Genomic DNA, 22,802 nt, shown 5'->3' with positions numbered 1-22,802 from the left:
TCTAAAACTACTTTATGCTTTATTGAATGCTCAAAATATGTAGTACATTCATAACTTGACTACGACGTTGCAGTTGTGTTACAAAAACTTGACTAGTATAGAAACTTATTGCTACGCGTTGTTGTGACATTCTAGAGGTATAGTTCAATTCGTCTTTAAAATAATTCGAATATTTCGTTTCCATGACTAGGATAAAATTGGTTGCAGCGTGTTTAAATAATTGCGATTCTGCTTGGCATATTGGGAGAATTTCAAATTTCAATTGCAATTCAGGGATTTGAATTCGGTGGTGGACCTCCCGCCTGTTGGTGAGATTGCTGTGCTGCCTGTTGTTGTTGCTGCTGCTGCTGATGCTGTTGCTGTAGCTGTTGCAGTTGTTGTTGAGCCTGTTGTTGCAGCTCCTGTTGGGGAGTCTGCAGCAACTGTTGAAGCTTCAGTGCCGAGGGCATTGTCCGTAAGTCTACGGTTGGAGCACCCGCTCCGGCGGCACTTTGGATGTAAGCTAGCAATCTGGAAAGAAATTTTGGTTAGGATTTTGAAATTTAGTTGATTTGTGGAAACATTTTCGATGATACCTACCTTCTCAGTTCGTCCAGTGCGTTGGCCTGCATGAGAATGTAGTTCTTCGCCAACAGCAGGGTGGCAATCTTGGACAGCTTCCGCACCGAGGGCGAATGCGCATAAGGAATCACGCTGCGTAGTTCGTCGAGTGCGTCGTTCAAATCGTGCATCCGTCGTCGCTCACGGGCATTAATATTCAAACGAACGGATTTTCCCTGGCGATTCTTTTGCTTGCCACCGGGTCCTGTTGGAGCCTGATGGTGGACCGCTGCACTGAAATGACTTGAACAGGAATAAGATTTATGTACAGGGGATACTCAAAATAACTGGGACAGGCAAAATTTTCACTTTTCAAAAAATGTTCAACTCGCTGTAACTTTTCGAAAAGGGCATCAAATATTCTCAAATGTTTACTGTAAGCTCATCAACTAGTTGTGTATCAGTGGTCAAAATTTGGAAAGGATCGGGCCATTCTACACAGAGATAAAAAGGTTCTAGAAAAAGGTATAATCATCCGATAGCCAATTTTGAGCTGCTATATCTCCGGATTCAATGAACCGAATGCAATGAAATTTTGATCATTTATGACTTAAATAATGAACTTTGAAAAACAGTTGACTTAATTTGAAATTATTAATAAGAAAAAAAGTTATGGCGATTTCATTTATTCCAGGTTTTTTCAGTAAATTTATCTATTTTTCATATGCATCCCATTACTTTTTCAATTTAATGAAGGCTATTTGGTTGCTTTTCTTTGAAACATAAATATATTCAATTTAATTAGAAGGAATTTAAATGAACTATAACTACTCTCTTGAATTTTGAAACGATGATAAAGTTTTGGAAAAATTGGTGTTATATTAGAAAAATAATCTAATCGAAATAATTTTCTTTCGTGTGAAGAATTTTAAGTTTAGTCAAATGTTTTTAATAGCTCATTATATGAGTCATAAATGATCAAAATTTCATTGCATTCGGTTCATTGAATCCGGAGATATAACAGCTCAAAATTGGCTATCGGAAAATTATACCTTTTTCTAGAACCTTTATAACTTTGTGTGGAATGGCCCGATCCTTCCCAAATTTTGCCCACTCGTACACAACTAGTTGATGAACTTACAGTGAAAATTTGAGAATATTTGATGCCCTTTTCGAAAAGTTACAGCGATTTGAACATTTCTTAAAAAGTGAAAATTTTACCTGTCCCAGTTATTTTGAGTATCCCCTGTAATTATGAATCAAATGCGTTTCTGCTAAGATTACCTTTCAGCACTTCCGGATGGACGGTTTTCGTCGGTGAGTGCTGCAGAGCTGCCTGCATGGGGTTGAGCATAGAATCCACCTAGGCCCACCGTTCCCAGAGGTGTACGTCTTCCAGGGACGCTTTGTGGTGGACTTGGAGTGGGTTCTGGGTGGTGAGTATGGACGGAGGCGGCTGGAGGTCCTAGATGAAAACCAAACGGGTTATGAGGATCCATAGCTGTGAAAAAAAAAGAGATTGACACGTATTTTTCAGTAGACGTCATTGCTGCTTGATTCAAGCAACTTCATTCAAGGTATCATATACTCGGGCTGCAAAACGGTGCGTCGAGAAGGAGAGCGTCCAACATCGCCACATGTTCCCACTTCATGTTTCCACGGGTCAAGGGATGACAAAGACCGCCAGCTCAGAGTTGAATGCCTAGCTTGTAGTGCAGCCTAGGCACTGTTGTCCTTATGACTTCAGCTAGATAGAATTGGTACGTCTCAAGCGTCTGTTCACCAAGAAGGGGCAGCTCAAACATCGTCTGTTCTAGTATCCAGCGGATGAGTATGAAATGCTTCTGCACCGGAAGCTATACCTAAGCTAGCAGCTTCACCACGGTGGATAGGGCCAATAATCCACTGTTCCCGAAACCCACAAACCGTTGCAGAGCCGAATATGAAATATTATGAACGGATTCAACTGCAACGAATTTTAACAAACGACAGAAAAGAATTGAAATTTGGAATGTATTAACCCTAGCCCAGCAGGGTAAACTGGCACAATTAGCCAATGAGGCATGCCGTATGAAGCTTAAGATGCTAGGACTGTGCGACTGGCCGAACTTTGAAGAACACAGATTGGCATCGGGTCAAATTATGCTATACTCTGGTCTACGAGGTGAACACGCTTTGCTCATTTTGCGATTCAGGTTCGGTAGTTTTAAATAGACCACTTGGACCAGTAAACCCTAGAATATTAGTTTGCTAATCCGTATACCTATCGAGAAATTGGCAGCAGAATGAGACCATTGCCATTTTTTGGTAAAATTAATGAAATGCTCAACTTAGCATATCTTCGGCTTTAATGAAAAATGTCAAAATTTTAAAGTAGTTCCTGAAAGCTTGCTTATAAACCTATCAAATGACGTTTCAGACGTAGAAATGTTGATTGTAAAACTATTAAATGATGCCACATCAAAAAAATAAAAATTTTCCCATACAAACCGTTCCATACAAAAAAAGTTTCGCTTCGGGACTACTTTTATGTCTTTGTTTAGGATCCCTGGAAGGCATTGAAATCAAATTTGGCTGCTACTAGCTGCTATTCTGCAATTCCAATCATGTTGTCGGCGATGATTGAGATATTGCTACATAAAATCACCCTATTGGACATTAAATACCTCTGAGGAAACATTTGGTCGTCATGGCCACTTTTATCAGAAGATCAATCATAATTCAGTCTAAATCTGGTCTTGGATCTCTTAGCGAAGCGGGTTTTTAGGAATTGGAATTCACTTTGTAAAAAATAGGAACCGAAATCCTTAAACGCCTAAAAGTATACAATGCCCTTGTAATTTCATGCTGTTTGAAACTGTCGTTTTGAAACAACCTGTTCAACATGTTTTTATGTATTTCAGGCATAAACCCTACGAATAGGTGTAAGACATTATAAAATTGACGCGAAAATATTTTTGGCCACCTGTTTGTATGGGGCCGCCCCATAGTGCACCGTGGAGTTGGTTTCCCGCTCAGCGCTCACGCTCACACTGCGCTCATGAAGTTAAACACAGATTAAAAAAAAACGAATAAGAGAAAGACTAAGAGAAGTTTTACAGCCAAATGAATGCTGTCGTGGACAAGACTCCGAAAGGTGATATCAGGATCCTCATGGGCGACTTCAACGCGAAGGTTGGTTCCGACAACTCGGACTATGAGCACATCATGGGACGCCATGGTCTCGGAGAAATGAGCGAAAACGGAAAGCTGTTTGCAGAGTTTTGTGGCAACAATGATATGGTGATTGGGGGATCGCTCTTTCCTCATCGACCACTGCACAAAGTGTCATGGGTTTCCCGTGATGGCGTCACGGAAAATCAAATCGACCACATCTGCATCAGCCGAAAATGGAGACGGAGCCTTCTTGATGTGCGGAACAAACGTAGCGCCGACATTGCGTCCGATCGTCATCATCCAAAATCGGGCGACGATTCAACACACGCCGACTGCAAGACGCTGCGGTGGAAAGGCATTTCGTCGGGGACCTAGAGAACCGTGCTGCGGATCTTCCGTAAGGTGGAAGCGTAGAAGATTGATGGAGCGCCATATAGCACACCTTCATCGAAAACGGCGAGAATAATTTGGGTGAGCTACGCACCCGGAGAAAGCAGTGAATCACAGATGATATCTGGAGGAAGATAGAGGAGCGAAGGAATGTCAAAGCCGCGATAGAGCGAGCGAAAACACGAGAAGCCAAAGCCGTAGCCCGTCAGCGCTATTCGGCTCTCGAGAAGGTAGTGAAACGCTCATGTAGGCGGGACAAAATAGCGTAGGCGAATTCCCTAGCTGACAAAGGCGAGAAGGCCGCAAAGACCGGCGACATCCGTCTCCTCTACGACGTCTTTTGTCGTCTTAGTGGGACTAAGATAAATGCTACGATCAAGGCTACGATGCCCGTGAGAGACACGTCTGGACAGTTATTGACCGACCGGCTGACCAATTGAAACACTGGTTCGAGCACTTTGGAAACCATTCTTAAGTGTCAGCCACGCCATCAACACCTCAGCATGATCCGCCAAGGATTCGACCAGCTCGACGCATTACCCGAGTCAACACCGAAGCTCCATCAGTGCAGGAGATAGAAACTAGATACAGCGATCCGTAGCATGAAATCGAACAGAGCATCGGGGGTCGATCGCATATCAGCTGAGATGCTCAAAACTAACTCCATAGTATCTGCACAATTACTGCATCAAATATTCTGCAATATATGGGAAACCGCGACTTTTTACAAAGTTTACACCTATCCAAATAAACCTTTCCTTGCAACTTTGAATAGGTAAGGCCCATGCCCAGGCCCAAATCATTTAAGTTTTAGGAATTAACATCTGAATGGCTCTAACACCGAATCAGCTAAATAAGAAAAAAACCATCGGCATTGGTTACCTTTGTAGATCATACGACCTTCACTTGAGGAAATTCTTGAAGGATCTATACCATTTTTTAGAAATTATTTGTTTACCGAACAATGCTCTATTGATCTGTAGGACATTGCATCGCATCAGTAATGTAACAACAATCGATCGATGAAGTACATATGTCTTTTGAAATTAGTTCATTACAGAACATTGTTCCAAGGATCTTGAGGACGTTGCATCGTATCTGTAATTTAACAACAACCCATCGATTACGCTTGTAGATCTTAAGGTATGTACTCACGGAAGCTCTTAAATGACCTAGAATATTTGAAATTTTTGCTCTTTACAAAACAAGGCCCATTGACCTGTAGGATATTGAACTGTATTAGTAAGATAACATCAGTCCATCGATTACGCTGGTAGATCATAAGACCTTTACTTGAGGAAGCTCCTAGATGATCTAGAATATCTTTGAAAACTAGTTCCCTACACCATCGTGCTGGATGTTGCTCAGCCCTTTGTCCTCTTTAGTCACGGTTAGTCGATGATTAAGGAGTTTTATTTTAAAGTCAAAAACCTTTTTTTTTTCCAAATTTCCATGTTAAAGGGTTAATGTGACTATTACCAAAGTCAAAAACGATTTTTTTTTCAAAATTCCCATGTTAAAGGGTTAATGTGACTATTACCACCACCCACGTGGTGCACATTTCAAAAAATTAGGGTGTTCACTGTTAGCGCCCTGACCGTACCAGGTTGGGTGTATATGGGATTTGACGTAAGTCGGTACCCACGACCACCCCCTCAGGAGGCAAAATTAATTAAAACTTTATTTTTGACCATTTTGGGTAATTCAAATTGACAAAAAATTTGATTGGTGCACCGCTCCAAAAATTCAGCAACAACCCATTGATAATGCATGTAAATCAAAAGGCCTTTACTTACCGAGGACCAAGAACATCTTAAAAATGAGTTCTCAACAAAACCATATTGCCTTATAAACCTGTAGGATTTTGCGCTGTAAATATAATTTATGCTTGTAGATCGTGAAGTCTATTTCGCGAGAGCTTTCGGACATAACTACTCTACTGAACCATTTTTTTGAGACCTATGGAATGCTGCGCATCAGCCGAAGAATTACAAAACCCATTGATAAAGTACGTAGATCTGCTGAAACTTTCCTGGACCTCTCCTGACCTTATGCCCCAATCAAACAAAGCCTAATATCCACTTAAACACTTCGTGGCAGTCTCCTTCATCCTTCCCTTCGTCCGCATCAACCGTCATTAACAACCATAAATATCCTCTGAAACTCTCGTTGAAACATGTACTCCCCTCTCCTAAAACTTCCAATTATTTCTTGCACCCTCCCCACTGGGACCGTGCACAAACTACGTCACGATTTAAGGGGGAAGGGGGTTTTGCAAAACGTGACGATCCATCCTAAACTTGGTGAGACCTAATACAAAAAGTATGACATAGGGGTCAGACTTAGAAAAATCTAATCAGCTTTTTGACTTTACTGAATAGTTTCTCCAGTCATGGGTGGTTTGATTTTACCCTTTGGAGCCGGAGGGGTCGGCGATGAAACCGAGCATATCAAATGTATTCGAGGCCAGCGTGGTTGCGGCAGCAGTGGCGAAATTATCCGACTCCAAAGGGATTAATTCAAATCATGGGGTTTGCGAGCGTGAGAAATGTGCTGACTTAGGATCAGTGTTGGTAAAAACTAAAATTCTCAAATCTCATGATTGAGTTGTTTCGCGCGCGATTCTTGAGTCGCCAAACTCACCGCTGAAATAATCATGCATGAGTTGACTCGTGATTTCACTCATTGCTTTATTTCTTGTTGTTATTATTATTTACCTCGAAGTTTTTAGGATAATATGATAGAGCAAAAGAAAATCTAGCGTACAAGAACATTGAATGCCGTTAAAATTGATTTAGATTCGTTTTACAAGCGAACGAGAATTCGGCACTTGACTCGTGAGAGCAAGATTTTTAATGAAACAGAATCGCGCGCGAGTTTGCTCACGCTGGAGCGGTTCATGAGTGTGCTTTGAGTGTGAGTTTACCAACACTGCTTATGACTTGATCATGGCATGGTGAAACGCCTCCAGGAGGTCCTTTTGGTATACCAAAGGAATCCCAGGAATCTTTTGTGGTGTATCCACAAATTTGCTCCAGGACTCCTGCAGAAGTTTCTTGAGGGGCTTCCAGAGACTCATTAATGAGATTCCTACGGAGATTAAAAAAAGATGCCGTCTGAGATTCCTTCAAGAGCTCTTGCCAGGATTCCTTCAGGAAGTACTAACGGGATTTTTCCAGAGGTTCTTTTCTGGTTTGCTTCAGGAATACCTACTGAGATTATTTCAGGAGTTCCAGGATTTTTTTGGAAACTTCTTCCGAATTTTCTTTTGAGGGATTACTCCTTACAAGATTACCCCAAGATTTTTTCCTAAAATTCTTCCGGAAATTCTTTCGATGGTTTCTCCATATTTTTTCCAAGGGTCCTTCTAGGATTTCCTTCTGTGATTTCTCATGGAGCTATATCCGAGATTTTTTTCGGGGTTCCTACTGAAGTTCCCTCTGACGTCCTTCCAGAAATTTCTTCTGAAATTCCTAATAAGTTCCATCTGAGGAAATCCTTCCAGGATTCCTTCTGAGAAATCTGAAAATTCAAGGGTTTTTTTCCAGGATTTTTCATGAAGTTCCAAGAATCCACCAGGAGTTCCATCCGAGAATCTCCTAATAGATTTTGAGAAAAAAACAGTAGGAACTTACTGGAATTTTCCCTCAAGGAAATCCTGTAGGAATTTAATAAGGAATTCTATAAACAAAAGCTGCAGGAGGAATTTCTCAAAATACTCTCCAATAAACTCCTGAAGGACTTTCATTAGAAACATATGAAAGAATGCCAGAATGAGCTTCCACAGGAATTCCAGAAGGATCTGCAGGAAACGGAACTCTTGGAGGAAACCAGAAAAGAGTTCCAAGAGGAATCCTGGGAAAGAGTTCCTAAAAAAATTGTCAAGGACACACCCATACTCAAGAATTTGTAAACATTTATTCAAATACACACTACACTGAATTTATCACCTTTGTATATCAACCTTGCGTCAACAAAACATCGAATTAATACAAACACAATACAGAAGAACATCACATCACATTATAGTATCATCAGTTCAATAAAAGCTACCAAGCAGTGAAGTGTGCGTTTCGCTTCGGTCGGTCGAAGGACAAGTTTCGAAAGTGCATCCGAAAAGTGCCAGTGTCGGTCAGATTGCCCAGTTTTCTCCCGAAACAAAAACCCAAAAGCATTTTCTGATAAGACCCCGTTAGAATCCTGGAAGTAGTTCCTGGAGGAATCCCGAAAAGGTTCTTGAAGAGTCCCAGAAGTAGTTCCTGAAAGAATGGGAAAAATCCCGAAAAGTTTATGGAGGAATTCTGAAAGAAGTTCTTGTAGGATTCCTAGAAGGATCCCATAAAGAAAAAATCCCAGAAAAAACTCCAGGAGCAATCTTGCATAGAACTCCTGAAATTCAAAGTCATCCTGTTGTACGGTATTTAATTTGATAACTTATCATTTAATGGTGAAAGTTTTCAGACCTTTTTCCTTGCGGTGGACTTTTTGTATATAAATTGCTAAGAGGTTTCAAAAATAGCTACATTTGAGGTTTGTGAAAAAGTGTCTTTATTTCCAATAATACATTGCTGGTGATATTCTCAGGAAATTTTAAGCAAGATTTTTTTCCGATTTATGGCGAGATCTTGAGCAGTTTGTGGAAATTCTTGTCAATACTATGGTAATGTAATTGTTAATTCCTGGTAAACTTATCTAGATTGTTTGCATTGATTCCTGGCAGATTTCTTGTGGATAGCGGATTTTTTTTTATTGTAAGTTTGAAATATTTCTAACAAGATTGTTTTCAGTATGATTCAAAAATGATGCTAAATGTATATACTTAGCTTATCTATTGGCTTTTATAAGAAGATTTTCTTCATAGTTTCTATTGATAAATTAAATATCACAATAAATGAAATTTACCGTCGTGCGGGGCTACTTTTGAAATGCGGGGCTACTTTGATCACTTTTGAATATGGATTTTTCAAATTCAAAATATGGTTCGGGGATATTATGAAGCAACATATTCCCCTTCATTTAGTTAAAATTGTTTTTCAAACAGACCCTTTATTGCTTGTCAGGACGCGAAAGAACATCGAATAAACCAAAACAATATTTATAATTATAATTGTTTCTACAGTTCATATATTTCAAAGGGTTGATCAATTTATTGAAAATGTATCAACGTAGCACAATCGAATATTTGTATCGTTGTACATTATAAATTACCGTTTAACCTAATTGAAGGATTGATGGTCTCTTTTTAAAGGCTGTCTACATTACAATATCACGCTGCTCATAATACCAAAGGTAGCACAGAACCATCTAAAAAAGCATATATTTATTGAAATTATGTATTATATAGTATACAGTACAGTATTGGTTAAAAGTACTTTTCTAAATAACCTAGAATTTTAAATGCGGTTTTGTTATAGTTGAAAATGTCCAAAGTAGCCCCCACCGGTTCTATATTAATTTTTTGTTTATTGATGGATTTAGTTCAAATTTTGCATACATCCTGCATACATGCTCACGATTATTATGTGTAAAAATTGTGGAAATTTATTCACTACTCTTCGAGTTATAATGTCATAAAGTTGAAAAACCACGAAAAAGTGTAAAAAGAAGGTAACCGGTAACTTCACCACACTTCAGATTTGATAACAAACAAAAAGGATGTCTTAAAATGCATAGCACTCACAATTTCCAAACAGAATGTTCAATTGTTTACCACAGTTCAACATAGATAGCAGCACTTTGCCACAAAGCTTCCCAAATTGGCCACCAGAGGCTCTCGAATACCGTATCCTTACGCAAGGACCCTTACCTCCCGTCCAGCATCAAATCGATTACGATGCTATCATCAGCTCCATAGAAGAGCACACACAGAGAGAAAGATGCTTCCATGGAGAGGGGGAAACAATCAGATGGTTCACCGAAATTGAATAGAAGAATTCGTCCTTTCTGTGCATACCATGCACAGATCTAGATGACACTTCACACAAACATGTGAGGCGCGAACAGACACACAAACACACGTGCCAAAGAAAAACCGGTTATCCGAATGTACGTACATACCTTTCAGCGTTCGTTTGATTAAATCCCACTCGTCGATTCGGTCGGTGATTGGTTTTTCCACGAGGTTGCTCCTGGCGCAGTGGAGCTTCAGTGCGAACAACAGATAAACTGTGATGAAGAGAGAATTTCCATGGAAATCAATTTTCCTGCTTCGGTTCCCCTTTGATGCTGTGCCGTCACCCTTGCGTGTCCTTTTTGGATGCTGGCAACTTTATCTCTAGTTGGAAAGGTAGAGAAAAGAAATCTCCGATAAAATCACTCAATGTTTCAGCGACCGCAAAGCACTCGAAAACTTCAGAAACAATCCACCCGACAACCAACCTTGTGGAGTTGAAGTTTGTACCATCAACTTCTGGCTTATTGGAGAAATTTTCCCTTGACGACAAGCAGAAAAGTTCTCGTGGTCGAATGCGTTCGAAAACAACAACCGCTATCGACTACTGGCTGCCGACGACGATTGTGATTCTGCGGTTTGCTCTCTCTCGCTCTGGAACCCACTGACTACACCGATCACCACCGCCGATGGGTGGGCTGGGTATGGTGCGGTATGAACAAAGTTGTCGTTGGTCGTCTTTCGTTGTCCCGCCGTAATTCCTGTCCAATTCTCGTTGATGGCGCTGCCAACAGTTTGGTCTCTAAAGGGCCCGGATTCTGTGAACATGGAGGTAGTTCCGTGCTGTGATTTGTTTTACTCAAAGGAAAGGTATTGGTGTCACTGGAGCAAAAATGGACATAGTCAGACTAACTAGTATTAGCCCTCGAACAGTCGCGTCTTCGGCCACCCTTTGCAACACCACGCACATGCTATGTACAGGGGGTGGCCAACATGTTTGGGATAGGCAACTTTTTTTTTCTCACAAAAAAGTTCAACATGCTATAACTTTTCATAGAGTGCATCTTAAAATCTTAAATTTTGACTGTTCGTCAACCTATTATATGTGCATCATTGGTACAAATTTGGGCTCGATTGATTAATGTTTCGCAAAGTTAGAGCCGTTCGGGTAAAACACTATTTTTTAGACAACTCATTTTTGAGCTGTCATATCTCAGAAACCAGTGAATTGAATTGAATGAATTTTTGAACGTACACTATCAATATGTATATCCTTCACAAACTATTAAAACATAGGTACTTTTTGAACGTTGAAAAAAGTTATCATGGATTGACACTTTTTGGATTTTTCTCGAAAAAATGTATTTTTTTACATCAATGTCAATAAATTTTAGTGTTAATATTCAAAGAATTTCCACTTCTGTTATCTCTAATCAGCTATATTAGAGCCTATTTAGATTGAAGAAAGAACACATTTAGTATTTTTTTGTGTGATATTGTAAATTTGACTTATTTTGCTCTATATGGGTAAAAATTTCAACCCGGTATAACTTAATTCGCCGTGAGAAAATAATACATTTTATAACGTCGTATTAAGTATTAATATATTGTTTATGATCGTTGAAAAACTCATTCAATTCGGTTCACTGGTTTCCGAGATATGACAGTTTAAAAATTAGTTGTCTAAATAATAGTGTTTTACCCGAACTGTCCTAACTTTGCGAAAAATCAATCGAGCCCAAACTTGTAAAAATGATGCACATATAATAGGTTGACCAACAGTCAAAATTAGAGATTTATTGATGCACTTTATGAAAACTTACAGCATGTTAAATTTTTTTGTGGGAGAAAAAAAGTTGCCTATCCCAAACATTTTGGCATGTAAACCCATATTTTAATCGAAGCAACGGAAAAATAAAGTTTTATATCAAAGCAATTGCAAATTTTCAAAAATATCTGAAAGAAGACATGGGATTGGTTTTAATGAAGTATAAGTACGAAATAATAATAAAAAAGTTTATTTGTTGCACACAAAAGAAAAAAAATCCCTTTTAAGTACAATGGAAAATTGAGGCAGAAACAGTTTTTCCAGCTTTTTTTAACGGTGTAATGTTTCATGAAGCTTATACTTTATTAAAACCAAAAAACCAATCCCATATCTTTTTTTTAATATATTTTTGAAAATTTGCAATTGCTTTGAAAAAAAAAATGGGTTTTCCAATGCTTCAATTGAAATATGGGGTTTCAAAGAAAAGGCTGATATGGTCATTTTTCACAAAACTTGCCATAACTCAGGAACGAATGAAAATAACATAGTAAAAGTAACTGGAATGAAAATTCGGGCATAGTTTTTTTCCGGCTTTTCTTTATGAATTTTCTAAACAGCGGAAAATTTTGTGAAAATCTTTTTCAGTTCATATATTTTGGGTTCTTCGGAAAATTTTCATAAAAAAATACTTGGTTTCTACGATGCTTCGTTCTTAAGTTATGATTTTTCAAAGTAAGTAGTGTTAGCGGAAAATGAATTATTCTCTATTTTTTTTATTCATATTTCCATGAGCCCTGTCTGTGGAAAAAGTTTCATGAAAATCTGAAACACTTCGGCCCAATTTGTACGATATTAAAAAAAAAAATCCCAGCAGTTAGAGCTGCTTGGCTATCAGACATAATGCTAATATTTAAATATCTCTAAAATTGCCTGAATTTGCATCTTGAAAAACAGTTGGCCATTTGCCCATAGGATTGAATCCCTGGGCTAGTCACATCTGCACCAACTTGGTCGTTCAGTTTCGAACCGTCACACACTGTTTCCAAAGGCCCAATTTCGTGATCGAAATTGTTTTGGGCATGAAAAATTGATTTTAGAGATTTGGTGTCTTCGAAGAAGTTGTTTGGTATATCAGAGCCCTTCTTTTGGAAGTATCACGAATGTGATTAATCCACTTAAAAGTGAGATAGAAATTCATTTTTTTTCATAAGTGAAGATAGCGTGTTTATGTCTTCAGCAAAGTTGTAGAAAATGTCATTATGAGAAAACTTGCCGAACAAATTTTTGCCCTATCTGCTTAATTTCTAGAGATATGGGCCATTATTTGTGAATGACCCCTTAAAATCTGTTTTTTTTTGTTGTAACTTTTTCCAGACATTTTTGGGAATTTTCAAATGTTCTACAAAGTTATTTAGTATGACAAAATACGTGTTTCTTTTGAACACGGCAACATTGCATCTTTGATAGTTTTTGAGATATTCAATAATTTATTTTGAAGAGTAGTCTTTTTTACGGTTTTGTGACATTTACAGAGGCAAAATGGGGCAAGATTTTTCAATTGAATATGAAAGAAGTTTATAATAGGTGTAAATTTTGTTTCAACTCAGGCTGGACACTTGCTTCCTTGACAGTAAAATTGAGCTATGAAATATTTTAGTTCGCAACTGAAATTTTCAAAAAACTCAAAAAGTATTGAAGATAGAACTTTGTCGTCTTTAAAGAAAACATGCATTTTATCATATATAATAAGTTTGTAGAACATTTGAAAATTCCTAAAAATGTCTGAAAAAAGTTACAATGAAAAAACTGATATTTAGGGGTCGTTTTCAGGAAATGACCCATTTCTTTCAAAATGGAGCATATAGAACAAAAGTGTGGTCAGTGTAGAACACGATCGATCCTGGTTGTAGTTCTGGGCCCCATCCGTTCACAGATTTCACCCAGGATTAATCACTTCAAAAGAGTGTTTGAAATTGTACTTTCTGCTCATCCAATCACCATTATCTGTGATAAAAGAGTCGATACTGATTGTTTTTAGAATACTTACATAGATGCCCTTTCGGGTCACCTTCAAAGAAGTTTGTAGTTCTTGACCTTTAAAGCACTCTTTGCAGCTTCTAATTGAACAAAATGTGTAGCCCAAGCACCACCTGCAACATCATCCAAAATGTGGCTTTCTATGCTTTGGTCTGCATGCGTTGCACTGAAAACACACGCAACTTCCATCTTGTCAATTGAGTTGCCGTAAATGTGCTATGTTACAGTCACTCTAGTTAATTGTTCAGATTATGTTCCAAATGTATTGCGAAAAACTTGCTCGTCTTAATTTTGACAGTTCTCAAACTTGTGACAAAGAAGGTGCAACGGAGTAACGAGTAACTTCAGTAGCTTTTATGGTGTGTTGAGCAGCAATTCTTCAATAGAGCGTTTGATGTAGTGTAAGATAAGTAGTTAATACTCCTGGTGTCCCTGGTTCAAGTCTCGACAAAATATTTTTTCCTTTTCTTCATCATTCCCTCTCATTCAAGTTGTATAACAATTCAGAATCTGCGCTTTTTGTGTTTCAAAGAAGAAACAATTGTGTTCTATCGTCTATAATTGGGACAGTGAATAAATTGCACTGAGGTTACTGTTACTGGCTTTGAAAAAAGTCGTGTTGCTTGGGAGGGCTTTGGATGGTGTACTTTGCATTGCTCCAGTAATTGGAAGAGTAGCTAATTTTGAAGTTTTTCAAGTTTCTTTCTAGCCTTTCATTAGTTTTTGGCCACCAGACCAGTGACGCATAGGTAAGTCTGGGTCTCACAACTGCCGAAAAAATCCAGAAGAACATCTTCGACTTCAATCCCCATTTTTTCCAAAAGTTTTGCTGCTAATCCATAGAGCATTTGTAGCATTGGCCACTACCTGCTGAAGATGACAATTCCAGTTTAGTTTGCTGTCCAAGATTTATTCCAAGATCCCACTTGACTCTATCTGAAAGTTCCAAATGAGTTCTTGTATGTTGGTATTGAATTGTTGCTTATTAAAAATTTTCTCCTTCGTTTATTTAAGCCTTCTTTATCGCATCACGAAAAGCCTAGGTTTAGGGCCAATTATTTGGAAGCCCTCTGCTTCAAGTTTTTTGAGAAAATAGAGGTGATTGCATGCCTCCATTGGTCTAACACTAATAGATGAGTTGCCAAGGTTGGACGATATATCTCTCTTTGATAACACCTACCCTTTCAAATAAACAATTCATCCGTCATGTCACGTATTGACATAGTATTCTTCATTGAAGTATAAGATGTGTTATCAAACGCTCCTTCAATGACAAGAAACGCAGCAAGGTAGCAAGGTCAATTCAGACCATCATCGACAAAACGGAGAGATTACGATATCGGGGTTAATTGAAAATTCTTACCTCTATTTGAGAATCTTTGAAGCAAGTATCAGTCCTTTTTTAACAACCCATCACCATCAATTTACGTTCTGGGCTCAGAAATTTCGGGATTGTTTTTTTTTTTATATTCTAGCAGAAACAATCAGTTGAAGGCTTCATTGGACTGTACAAAGGATCCGGTTAACAGCCTTAACGAGCCCGGAGATTACAAAATCAGTTGCCCCTATAGGGTCCTAAAACCCCATATAGATTTTTGGTTTAAACAACAAAAGATGGCCCATGAATACTCATATTTTGATGTTTTCATTATTATTGATTGTGATTTAAAATATATATTTTTGTTTTTTTGAGCTTTTGTCCCGCCCGTGGTTTTAAACTCATGATTTGAGTAAATTTGTGTTACCGTGTACGTCTGGTCATAGCTCATAACTGGTCATAACCCAGGAACGGAGAAAACCCACATCCTGAAAATTTCACAGAGTATAGCTTATGTAATTCCCTTCCCTAGGGGTCTCCAGTTAGCCTAGTGGTTAAGGCTATGGATCGCCAATCCGGAGGCGGTGGGTTCGATTCCCGTTCCGGTCGGCAAAATTTTCTCGACTCCCAGGGCATAGTATAGGGGCTGTCCATAAACCACGTGGTCATTTTTTTGGGACTTTCCAACCCCCCCCCCCCCCCGTGGTCATTTGTCCATACAAAATTTTTTATTTGTCCATACAAAATGATCATTGGCCGAAACCCCCCCCCCCCTCATGACCACGTGGTTTATGGACAGCCCCATATCATTGTACTTGCCTCACGATGTTCAAATTCATGCAATGGCAGGCAAAGAAAGTCCTTCAATTAATAACTGTGGAAGTGCTCAAAGAACACTCTAAGTTGAAGCGAGGCAGACCAAGTCCCTGTGGGGACGTAGCGCCATAAAGAAGAAGAAGAATTCCCTTCTAAAAAATATATATATTTTTTAGAATTTTCCTGGAGTGCAAAAATAGTTTTTCCGACTTTTCCAACCGATTCTCCTCAACAGTAGAAAATTTTGTGGAAAACAATTTTCATTTTGTATTTTTTTCCATTGCTGAGAAAATTTTCTTATAATTTCACAAAAAACATTGTGTCTACGATGCTTCGTTCTTGAGTTATGATTTTTCAAAGTAGTTGATGTCTGTGGAAAATGTTGGTTTTCCACTGGAGTTTTCCGGAAAATTAGGCGACCCCGATTCATTTCAAATATGTATATGAACTAGACTGGGTCAACAAAGTCGATTTTTCGGAACAAAGCTTTTTCGATTCATTTTAGCGTCCAAAGCAACTGTGCAAAATTTGGGAGCGATTGGTTGCTTCGCCGTATTCCGCATTGCAATTGAAATTTTTATGGAATTTAGTATGGGAAAACGTGCTTTTCTGCATTTTTCTTATAAGTTGAAATTTTTCGTTTAAAACGATCTAACTAATGACTATTGCCTAGGATATGCCGAAAAACTTTGCCGAAGACCGCAAAGTGATCCGACACTTTTGAAAAAAGTTATAACGTACAGATTGCCCGGTGGTACTTAACATTTAACATGTAAAGGAATAACATCAATAACACAGCGCAACATTTTTTTGTCTCAAGAGCAAACTTATGTGTCTCTGACAGATTTTGGGCTGCTGAATCCGAATCCGGGCTCAGATTTGTTCCAGCACGTCACAATTTTGAGCTATACCTCAATTTATAAGGCAAAATATGCGATTTTGGGTTTTTTTGACTGCATGCCATTGAGCATGGAAATATATTTTTGAATCAATCAAAGGATAAATTGGTCAATTAACATCTAAATTAACGACTCATGCAAAATATTTCGTTTTACCAAATCAAATTTGATAGATATAAGAATTTTATGTCAGTATGTAAACTTGCATGCAACTTTTGGAAGGTGCATTGTATTGGAAATATCGTACCTAATATAAATCGCTCAAAACTATCAAATTCGATTTGGTAAAACGAAATATTTTGCATTATGTGGTAACCGAAATCTTGACTCTGAATTCTAAACGCGATTCGGCAATGTTTATTGCCATGGTGAATTCAACCCGTTGTCATTCCAAGGAGTTTGGTGACTGCATAGCCGAGAAATTCAACATCTAATTAAGCATTAAAATTTTCTTGGATGTGTAATACTTCAATCCAATGAAATTCCAATTTCACAGATATTTTCAGTTGCTCAATGACATTGCTAGATTAAAATTCCAAGCATTCTTTATTACGAGGGTTTTAATGGCCGCATGACTTTGCTACCCAGGTAACCAATGATAAGCCGTATTTCAGGTGGACTGCTAAATTGCCCTGTTTTAGCAATTTAAATCCCAGCTGTTGGTGTTGTGTAGCATTTCAAATGCTCGATATGTTTTAACTTTAGCATCACAACTGCTGCTTAAGTGCCATAGGACTGCCAAGAGAGATTAGTGATGCAAAAACTGCTACACAATTAAAATTTTCAATTCATGTGCCACGACTGTAGGAGCCATTATTATGCAGAAGATCCTATCATTTATTGCCGGCAACGCACACTGCCCCATATCCCCACAGCCCCATATAAGGGCGGTCATAAATATGATTTTCTCGAGTTTTATGATAAAACTGCTAAATTTGATGCATATTTGCATTCCAAATGCGTTTTTCTATTGTTTATTGCAAATGGGCTCAATCGAGTTTTTAGCTTTACGGAGCCGAAAATCATTATTTTGCAGTTTGAGTTACTAGCTCATTTGGATAAACTATAATTAGTATAGGTGGTCCACGGTAGTCATAACTGCTCAAGAATAGGGGAACACACTTAATGTGATGTATGAAGATTGTAAATGTTGGGAAAAAGTGATCCCTGCAAAGCAATATGGGAGGTATTTGTTAGTTTTTGAATATATTGAAGGTACGACACATAAGTGACTACCACCAATCTGGTTGCAAACGGTTCCAGCTAAATTTGCCAGTAAATCATTGCCTATGATTATATGGAAGTTTTACAGAAGAACTTCCGAAGGGGTTGGAAGGGAAACCTTTTTTCAGCTTGTTGAAAATTGCCAGTTTTTTTGTACTTTGTGGAAAAAGCATCTAATTCAGTGACACTTATTCAAATAAAATGATAAAGAATAGCATCGTAATTTATGATAAACATCGATTTCAACTATGTAAGAATCGGACACAATCAACTAAATACATGTCGAATGGATGAGACTTATTTTTAATAGAGTAATGAATGCATAGGACTGAAATTAGAAAAAATCAAATAAAATGTCTACTCAAGAATATCCACTTTCATGAGCTCTGCAGAAAAGTTTCGGCATACAATTGACAAAGGTAATGATTGATCCTAGTTATTAAAGCATTAAACTTGATGTTGTCGCAATGATATCACAGCTTCACTGAGGTCAAATTTTTGGATTAATGACCTATGGCGGAACCACTGTGAACGAAGCAAATCATTGGGAGAACAGATATTTTCCAAATAAATTCAAAGATTGCTTTAAGCACTTGTCCGAGCCGTTGTCCGGGCACAGCTAAATTACTGCCGGCGTGGTACTCAAGCCTTAAATAGATTAAAAAATCAACGCACAATATTTGATTATTTACAGCTTATCCTGTAGCGTGGTTCAGCACCATCATCAACCAGAGGATCGAGGGATTGAATCCCAAATTCAGCAGGATCAGCAAAAACAACTGCAAAAAATTACAGCCTCAAAAGTTTCAGAATGAAGAGTGAGAGAAAAATGGAAAGAGAAAGGGAAGAATATGAAGCGGCTGAAATGAGGATTTGATCAGCCGTATATTGGGCCAAAACTTGCATTTAATTAGCACTTATGGTGCATATACAGCAGATTAGCATGTAATGACGTGCAGTAAAGGCGCATATAGTGCTAAATAAATGCAATTTTAACTGCTTATTGCCCAAGCAACACACATGTTATATAAAAGTTACGACAGCGCAAATTTTGGTTGTATAGAAGTTTATTTTACGTAATTCTAACATTGTGTTGGAATAACGTCAAATAAACTTCTATACAACCAAAACTTGCGCTGTCGTAACTAATATATAACATGTGTGTTGCTTGGGTGGTTACCTGGGTAAATATAATAAGCTTTGATTAGCATTAAATTCGTTTGGTAATTTACTATTTGAAATGCTATCAACATATCACTTGAAAATTTTTCAAATATTGTTGCGCACTTCCCACCCCACTGGACCCCTTTCGTAGTTAGTATAAGTGCGGGATCGTGAATAAAACTGCGATTTAGCATCGAATCGTGTTGGTGTCTTCTGCGCACTTATGCATTACAAGGTGCTGAATAAGTGCGCAGAAGACACCGAAACGATTCGATCGCAGTTTTATTCACGATCTTGCACTTATACTAACTGCGAAAGGGGTCCAGTGGGGTGAGAAATGCGCAATATGACGTCTTTAAATTTTGCTAGAAACAATTAGAGGTATTTTCCTGAATGCTGAGTTTATGCTTCAACTGCCCGTGTAGTTTCCGGCTTAGAATAGCACTACTGACCACCTGTTCCGGGGTAAAAGTCCACCAAACAGGTAACCCCAATCCAAGGTGTCAGGAGACTCGTGCTGATGGATGAATGGATGAGGGGGTTTAAAAGATGCACGATCTTTAATGGAGTCCGTAGCGTGGCTTGCGTTGCGGCAAAAGATCTACCAAACCGAACCCTAGTCCTAACTGCTGCCAACTATGGAACAGCATATGTTAGTAATAATTAAAGGAAAAAAAATGGTCCTTAATACATTTAATACCTTGTTAAAGTGAAACAAGGAAAACTGGATTAGTATTCCTAATCATTTTTTTTTCGTTGTACACTGGTTTGAGGCAGTAAAGACTAGGGTTGAAACACATGGTCAATATTGGTATAATTTCTTGATTTTTTCGTTAAGGGATATAATTTTAATTGAAAAAGGAGCGTGTTAAAGCGGAACCTATCAATCAGAATCCTGTTGCAGTTGAAAATGACTACTGTAACAAAATTTTATTACTACTCAATAGTGATGAAGTAACAATCATAGAACACGGGATATACCACAATAGATCAAATATGGGTCGCAGTGGTTATGTTCCGAATAGAGAAAAAAAAATGCTTCAACTAAGATTTAGGAGAGAGAAATTTTGCCAGAGTACTGCTCTCCCTATCACATATTCATTTTTGAGAGTTCTACCAGAAATAAGTGGAAATAGATTTTTATAGAAAACAATAATTTTTGCGCCTTTGCCAACGGTTTGAATTTTTTTAATAAGCCCCACAGCCTACTTGCTTATATTTCGTACATTTTTTGGAATCTGTCAGCGCTTCTTCTAAGCATTCTGAACATTGTGAACATATTTCACATTATTTTCCAGTAATTCTGTCAGAAATTAGTAGAACTTCAGATTCTTCTTCTTCTTCTTCTTCTTCTTGGCGCAACGTCCTCACTGGGACAAAGCCTGCTTCTCAGCTTAGTGTTCTATGAGCACTTCCACAGTTATTAACTGAGAGCTTCCTCTGCCAATGACCATTTTGCATGTGTATATCGTGTGGCAGGCACGAAGATACTCTATGCCCAAGGAAGTCAAGGAAATTTCCTTTACGAAAAGATCCTGGACCGACCGGGAATCGAACCCGTCACCCTCAGCATGGTCATGCTGAATACCCGTGCGTTTACCGCCTCGGCTATATGGGCCCTACAGAACTTCAGATTATGAAATGCTTTTCACACAGAAAAAAATATACATATAAAATTCAGCGAGAAATCATGCTACACAGCATAAATTTGTGAAAATTACACCCGATGTAAACAAATTTGACATATAAAATTTTATCCCAATTCATTGAATTTTACATTAAATATTTTCTTGTATGGATTGTTGAACGCAAGCTTTATACTGGAGGCAAGCTATACATATAAAAACTGATGAAAAAATGTGTGCAATGTGACGGAGTCCTTTTGTTACAGGTTATATGATGTAACATTTTTCAGCAGTGTAGAATTAGTGCCTACTTACATCTGGTAAAATTAAATTTTGATCATGTAAATTTCCGCTTGTAGTCGTGTAACCGATAAGAGTCCATGATGAGTTACGCAAGGTTTCTTCATAAATTTCCATTATCATAATGTGAGTTACATTACATGAATACTTTTTCCTGTGCAAAGGTTCTGCCGAAAACCAATAATTTCATTGAAAGTAAGTTAAAATTCACTATACTATTGTTTAAGACTTTAAAATAGCTGGAGAAGTGGTCATGAAACACTGAACTGAGTAGTACAATCTGTCTCAGTTGGAAAAACATAGAAGTAGAAGATTAAGAAGAAATACATCAAAAATGAGATGATGAAGAAGAGAAAAAAAACTAGAAAAAATAAATAGAAAAAAAAGAGGAATAAAAAGATAAACAAGAAGAAGAAACTTGAATCTTCTCCTATAAATACCATTTTTCATGATTTTTTGCCGCTAAGTTCTGTAAAAGTCTTATTAAAACTAATTAGAAATAGTTATAGTAGTTTTAAAATCGGATGCAACTTGGAAAACAAATTACTATGTTTTTGAGGGATGACCCCACATTTTTGATCGGGAGTGTACATGGATCGTAGTGACTAATTTAAAATCCCACTTCGGTCAAAGTTTTCTTAGATCAGAAGGCCGGCTTCTGAGAAACATTCTACTCCATTAGGAAAATTTGTTCCACTGAGAAAATTTTCACAGAAGGTTCGATTGCGCCAAAAGTGAATCGATTCACAGTCCCGTTCATTCATCTGTCGGTTTGTTCGAGGGTATTTAAATAAAAGCTCCAGGGAGAGGCCACACAAACAAACGCATACACACACGGATGACGAGGACTCTCTATCTCTCCATCTCTCTGCAACAGTAATGAGGGTTGTTTACCTTTGTCTGAAGTTCTGTTTGAATTCGCAGGATTTCGCTTTTCGCCGAAACGCGGTTTACTTTTGTCTTGGCCGGGCGAAACAGGGGCCGCTGCCTGTGCGATGGTTCGGGAGTCCGGGATGGTGAAAGCCGAAATTAATTAGTTTGCTATTTGTTTTAATTAATTAATCTTCCTGATCAAATACACTCGAATGGCAAAGTTGCGAGTTCGCGTGAACAAAAGCTACGCCACGCACCCGACCGACCGACCGCGCTTCCGAACGACGATGTAGGGGAACTGCGGGCATAACGCCCCCCGGGGGCAAAACGCCTTCACGCGATTTCATCATATTGTGGAGGTTTCCGTTAGATGCAAGCAAACTAGAACTCTAACTGAGCAGGTTAAGCCCAAGAACGGCTGCTGTTGTCGAAAGAAAAGCGGGAAAAACGAAGATTTTCCACATTTGGAAAGATTCCCTAATTTGCAGCGCACAGAAATTAAGACATTGCGCGCTGATTATATGGAACCAACCCATGAAACTACCACGCGCCTCCTACTCCTTCATTTGCTGCTGGGAAGAGTTCGATGGAGCCCCTTGGTATTTCACAACAAGTCAAAGCGGGAAATGCCAGCGGGCGTTTTGCCTCACCCAAAAAGGCGTTTTGCCTCCTGCAGTTTTCCGGCACCTAAAAAGTAACACTTTTTTGAATTGTTTATTTGAATGGGAAATTTTGTGGACACGCGGGCCAAAAGTTGAAGTCTCTTAGGTAAAGGAGTAAACTGCTCTCCAAGGCAGAATAC

The 22,802-nt window shown here is 38.4% G+C and overlaps 1 protein-coding gene across 3 annotated transcripts; it reads right to left on the bottom strand.

The window, feature by feature from the left end:
* On the bottom strand, nt 1-22,286 carry LOC109413918 (class E basic helix-loop-helix protein 23). 3 transcript variants are annotated; one of them, XM_029852890.2, is made up of 6 exons: nt 22,022-22,286; nt 10,465-10,794; nt 10,144-10,360; nt 1,825-2,041; nt 580-843; nt 1-510 (listed from the first exon to the last, which is right to left on the bottom strand). In XM_029852890.2, the coding sequence occupies exons 4-6, from the start codon at nt 2,037-2,039 to the stop codon at nt 270-272; spliced, it is 720 nt and encodes a 239-aa protein (XP_029708750.1). In that variant the 5' UTR covers nt 2,040-2,041; nt 10,144-10,360; nt 10,465-10,794; nt 22,022-22,286; the 3' UTR covers nt 1-269. The 3 variants fall into 3 exon arrangements, with proteins under 3 accessions (XP_029708750.1, XP_029708753.1, XP_029708754.1); XM_029852893.2 differs by lacking the exon at nt 10,465-10,794; XM_029852894.2 differs by lacking the exons at nt 10,144-10,360; nt 10,465-10,794.
* Between the last annotated feature and the right edge of the window lie 516 nt (nt 22,287-22,802).

Source organism: Aedes albopictus, chromosome 2, assembly GCF_035046485.1.
Source record: "Aedes albopictus strain Foshan chromosome 2, AalbF5, whole genome shotgun sequence".
NCBI lineage: Eukaryota > Metazoa > Arthropoda > Insecta > Diptera > Culicidae > Aedes > Aedes albopictus.
The sequence above is the reverse complement of the archived record's forward strand: the minus strand, read 5'-3'. Positions and strand labels throughout refer to the sequence as shown.

Coding starts and splice junctions, on each gene's coding strand:
- LOC109413918 (XM_029852890.2), bottom strand. CDS start 2,039: ATGGATCCTCATAACCCGTTTGGTTTTCATCTAGGACCTCCAGCCGCC. Junction 844..1,824: donor CCATCCGGAAGTGCTGAAAG/GTAATCTTAGCA, acceptor TTCCTGTTCAAG/TCATTTCAGTGCAGCGGTCC. Junction 511..579: donor GCACTGGACGAACTGAGAAG/GTAGGTATCATC, acceptor ATTTCTTTCCAG/ATTGCTAGCTTACATCCAAA.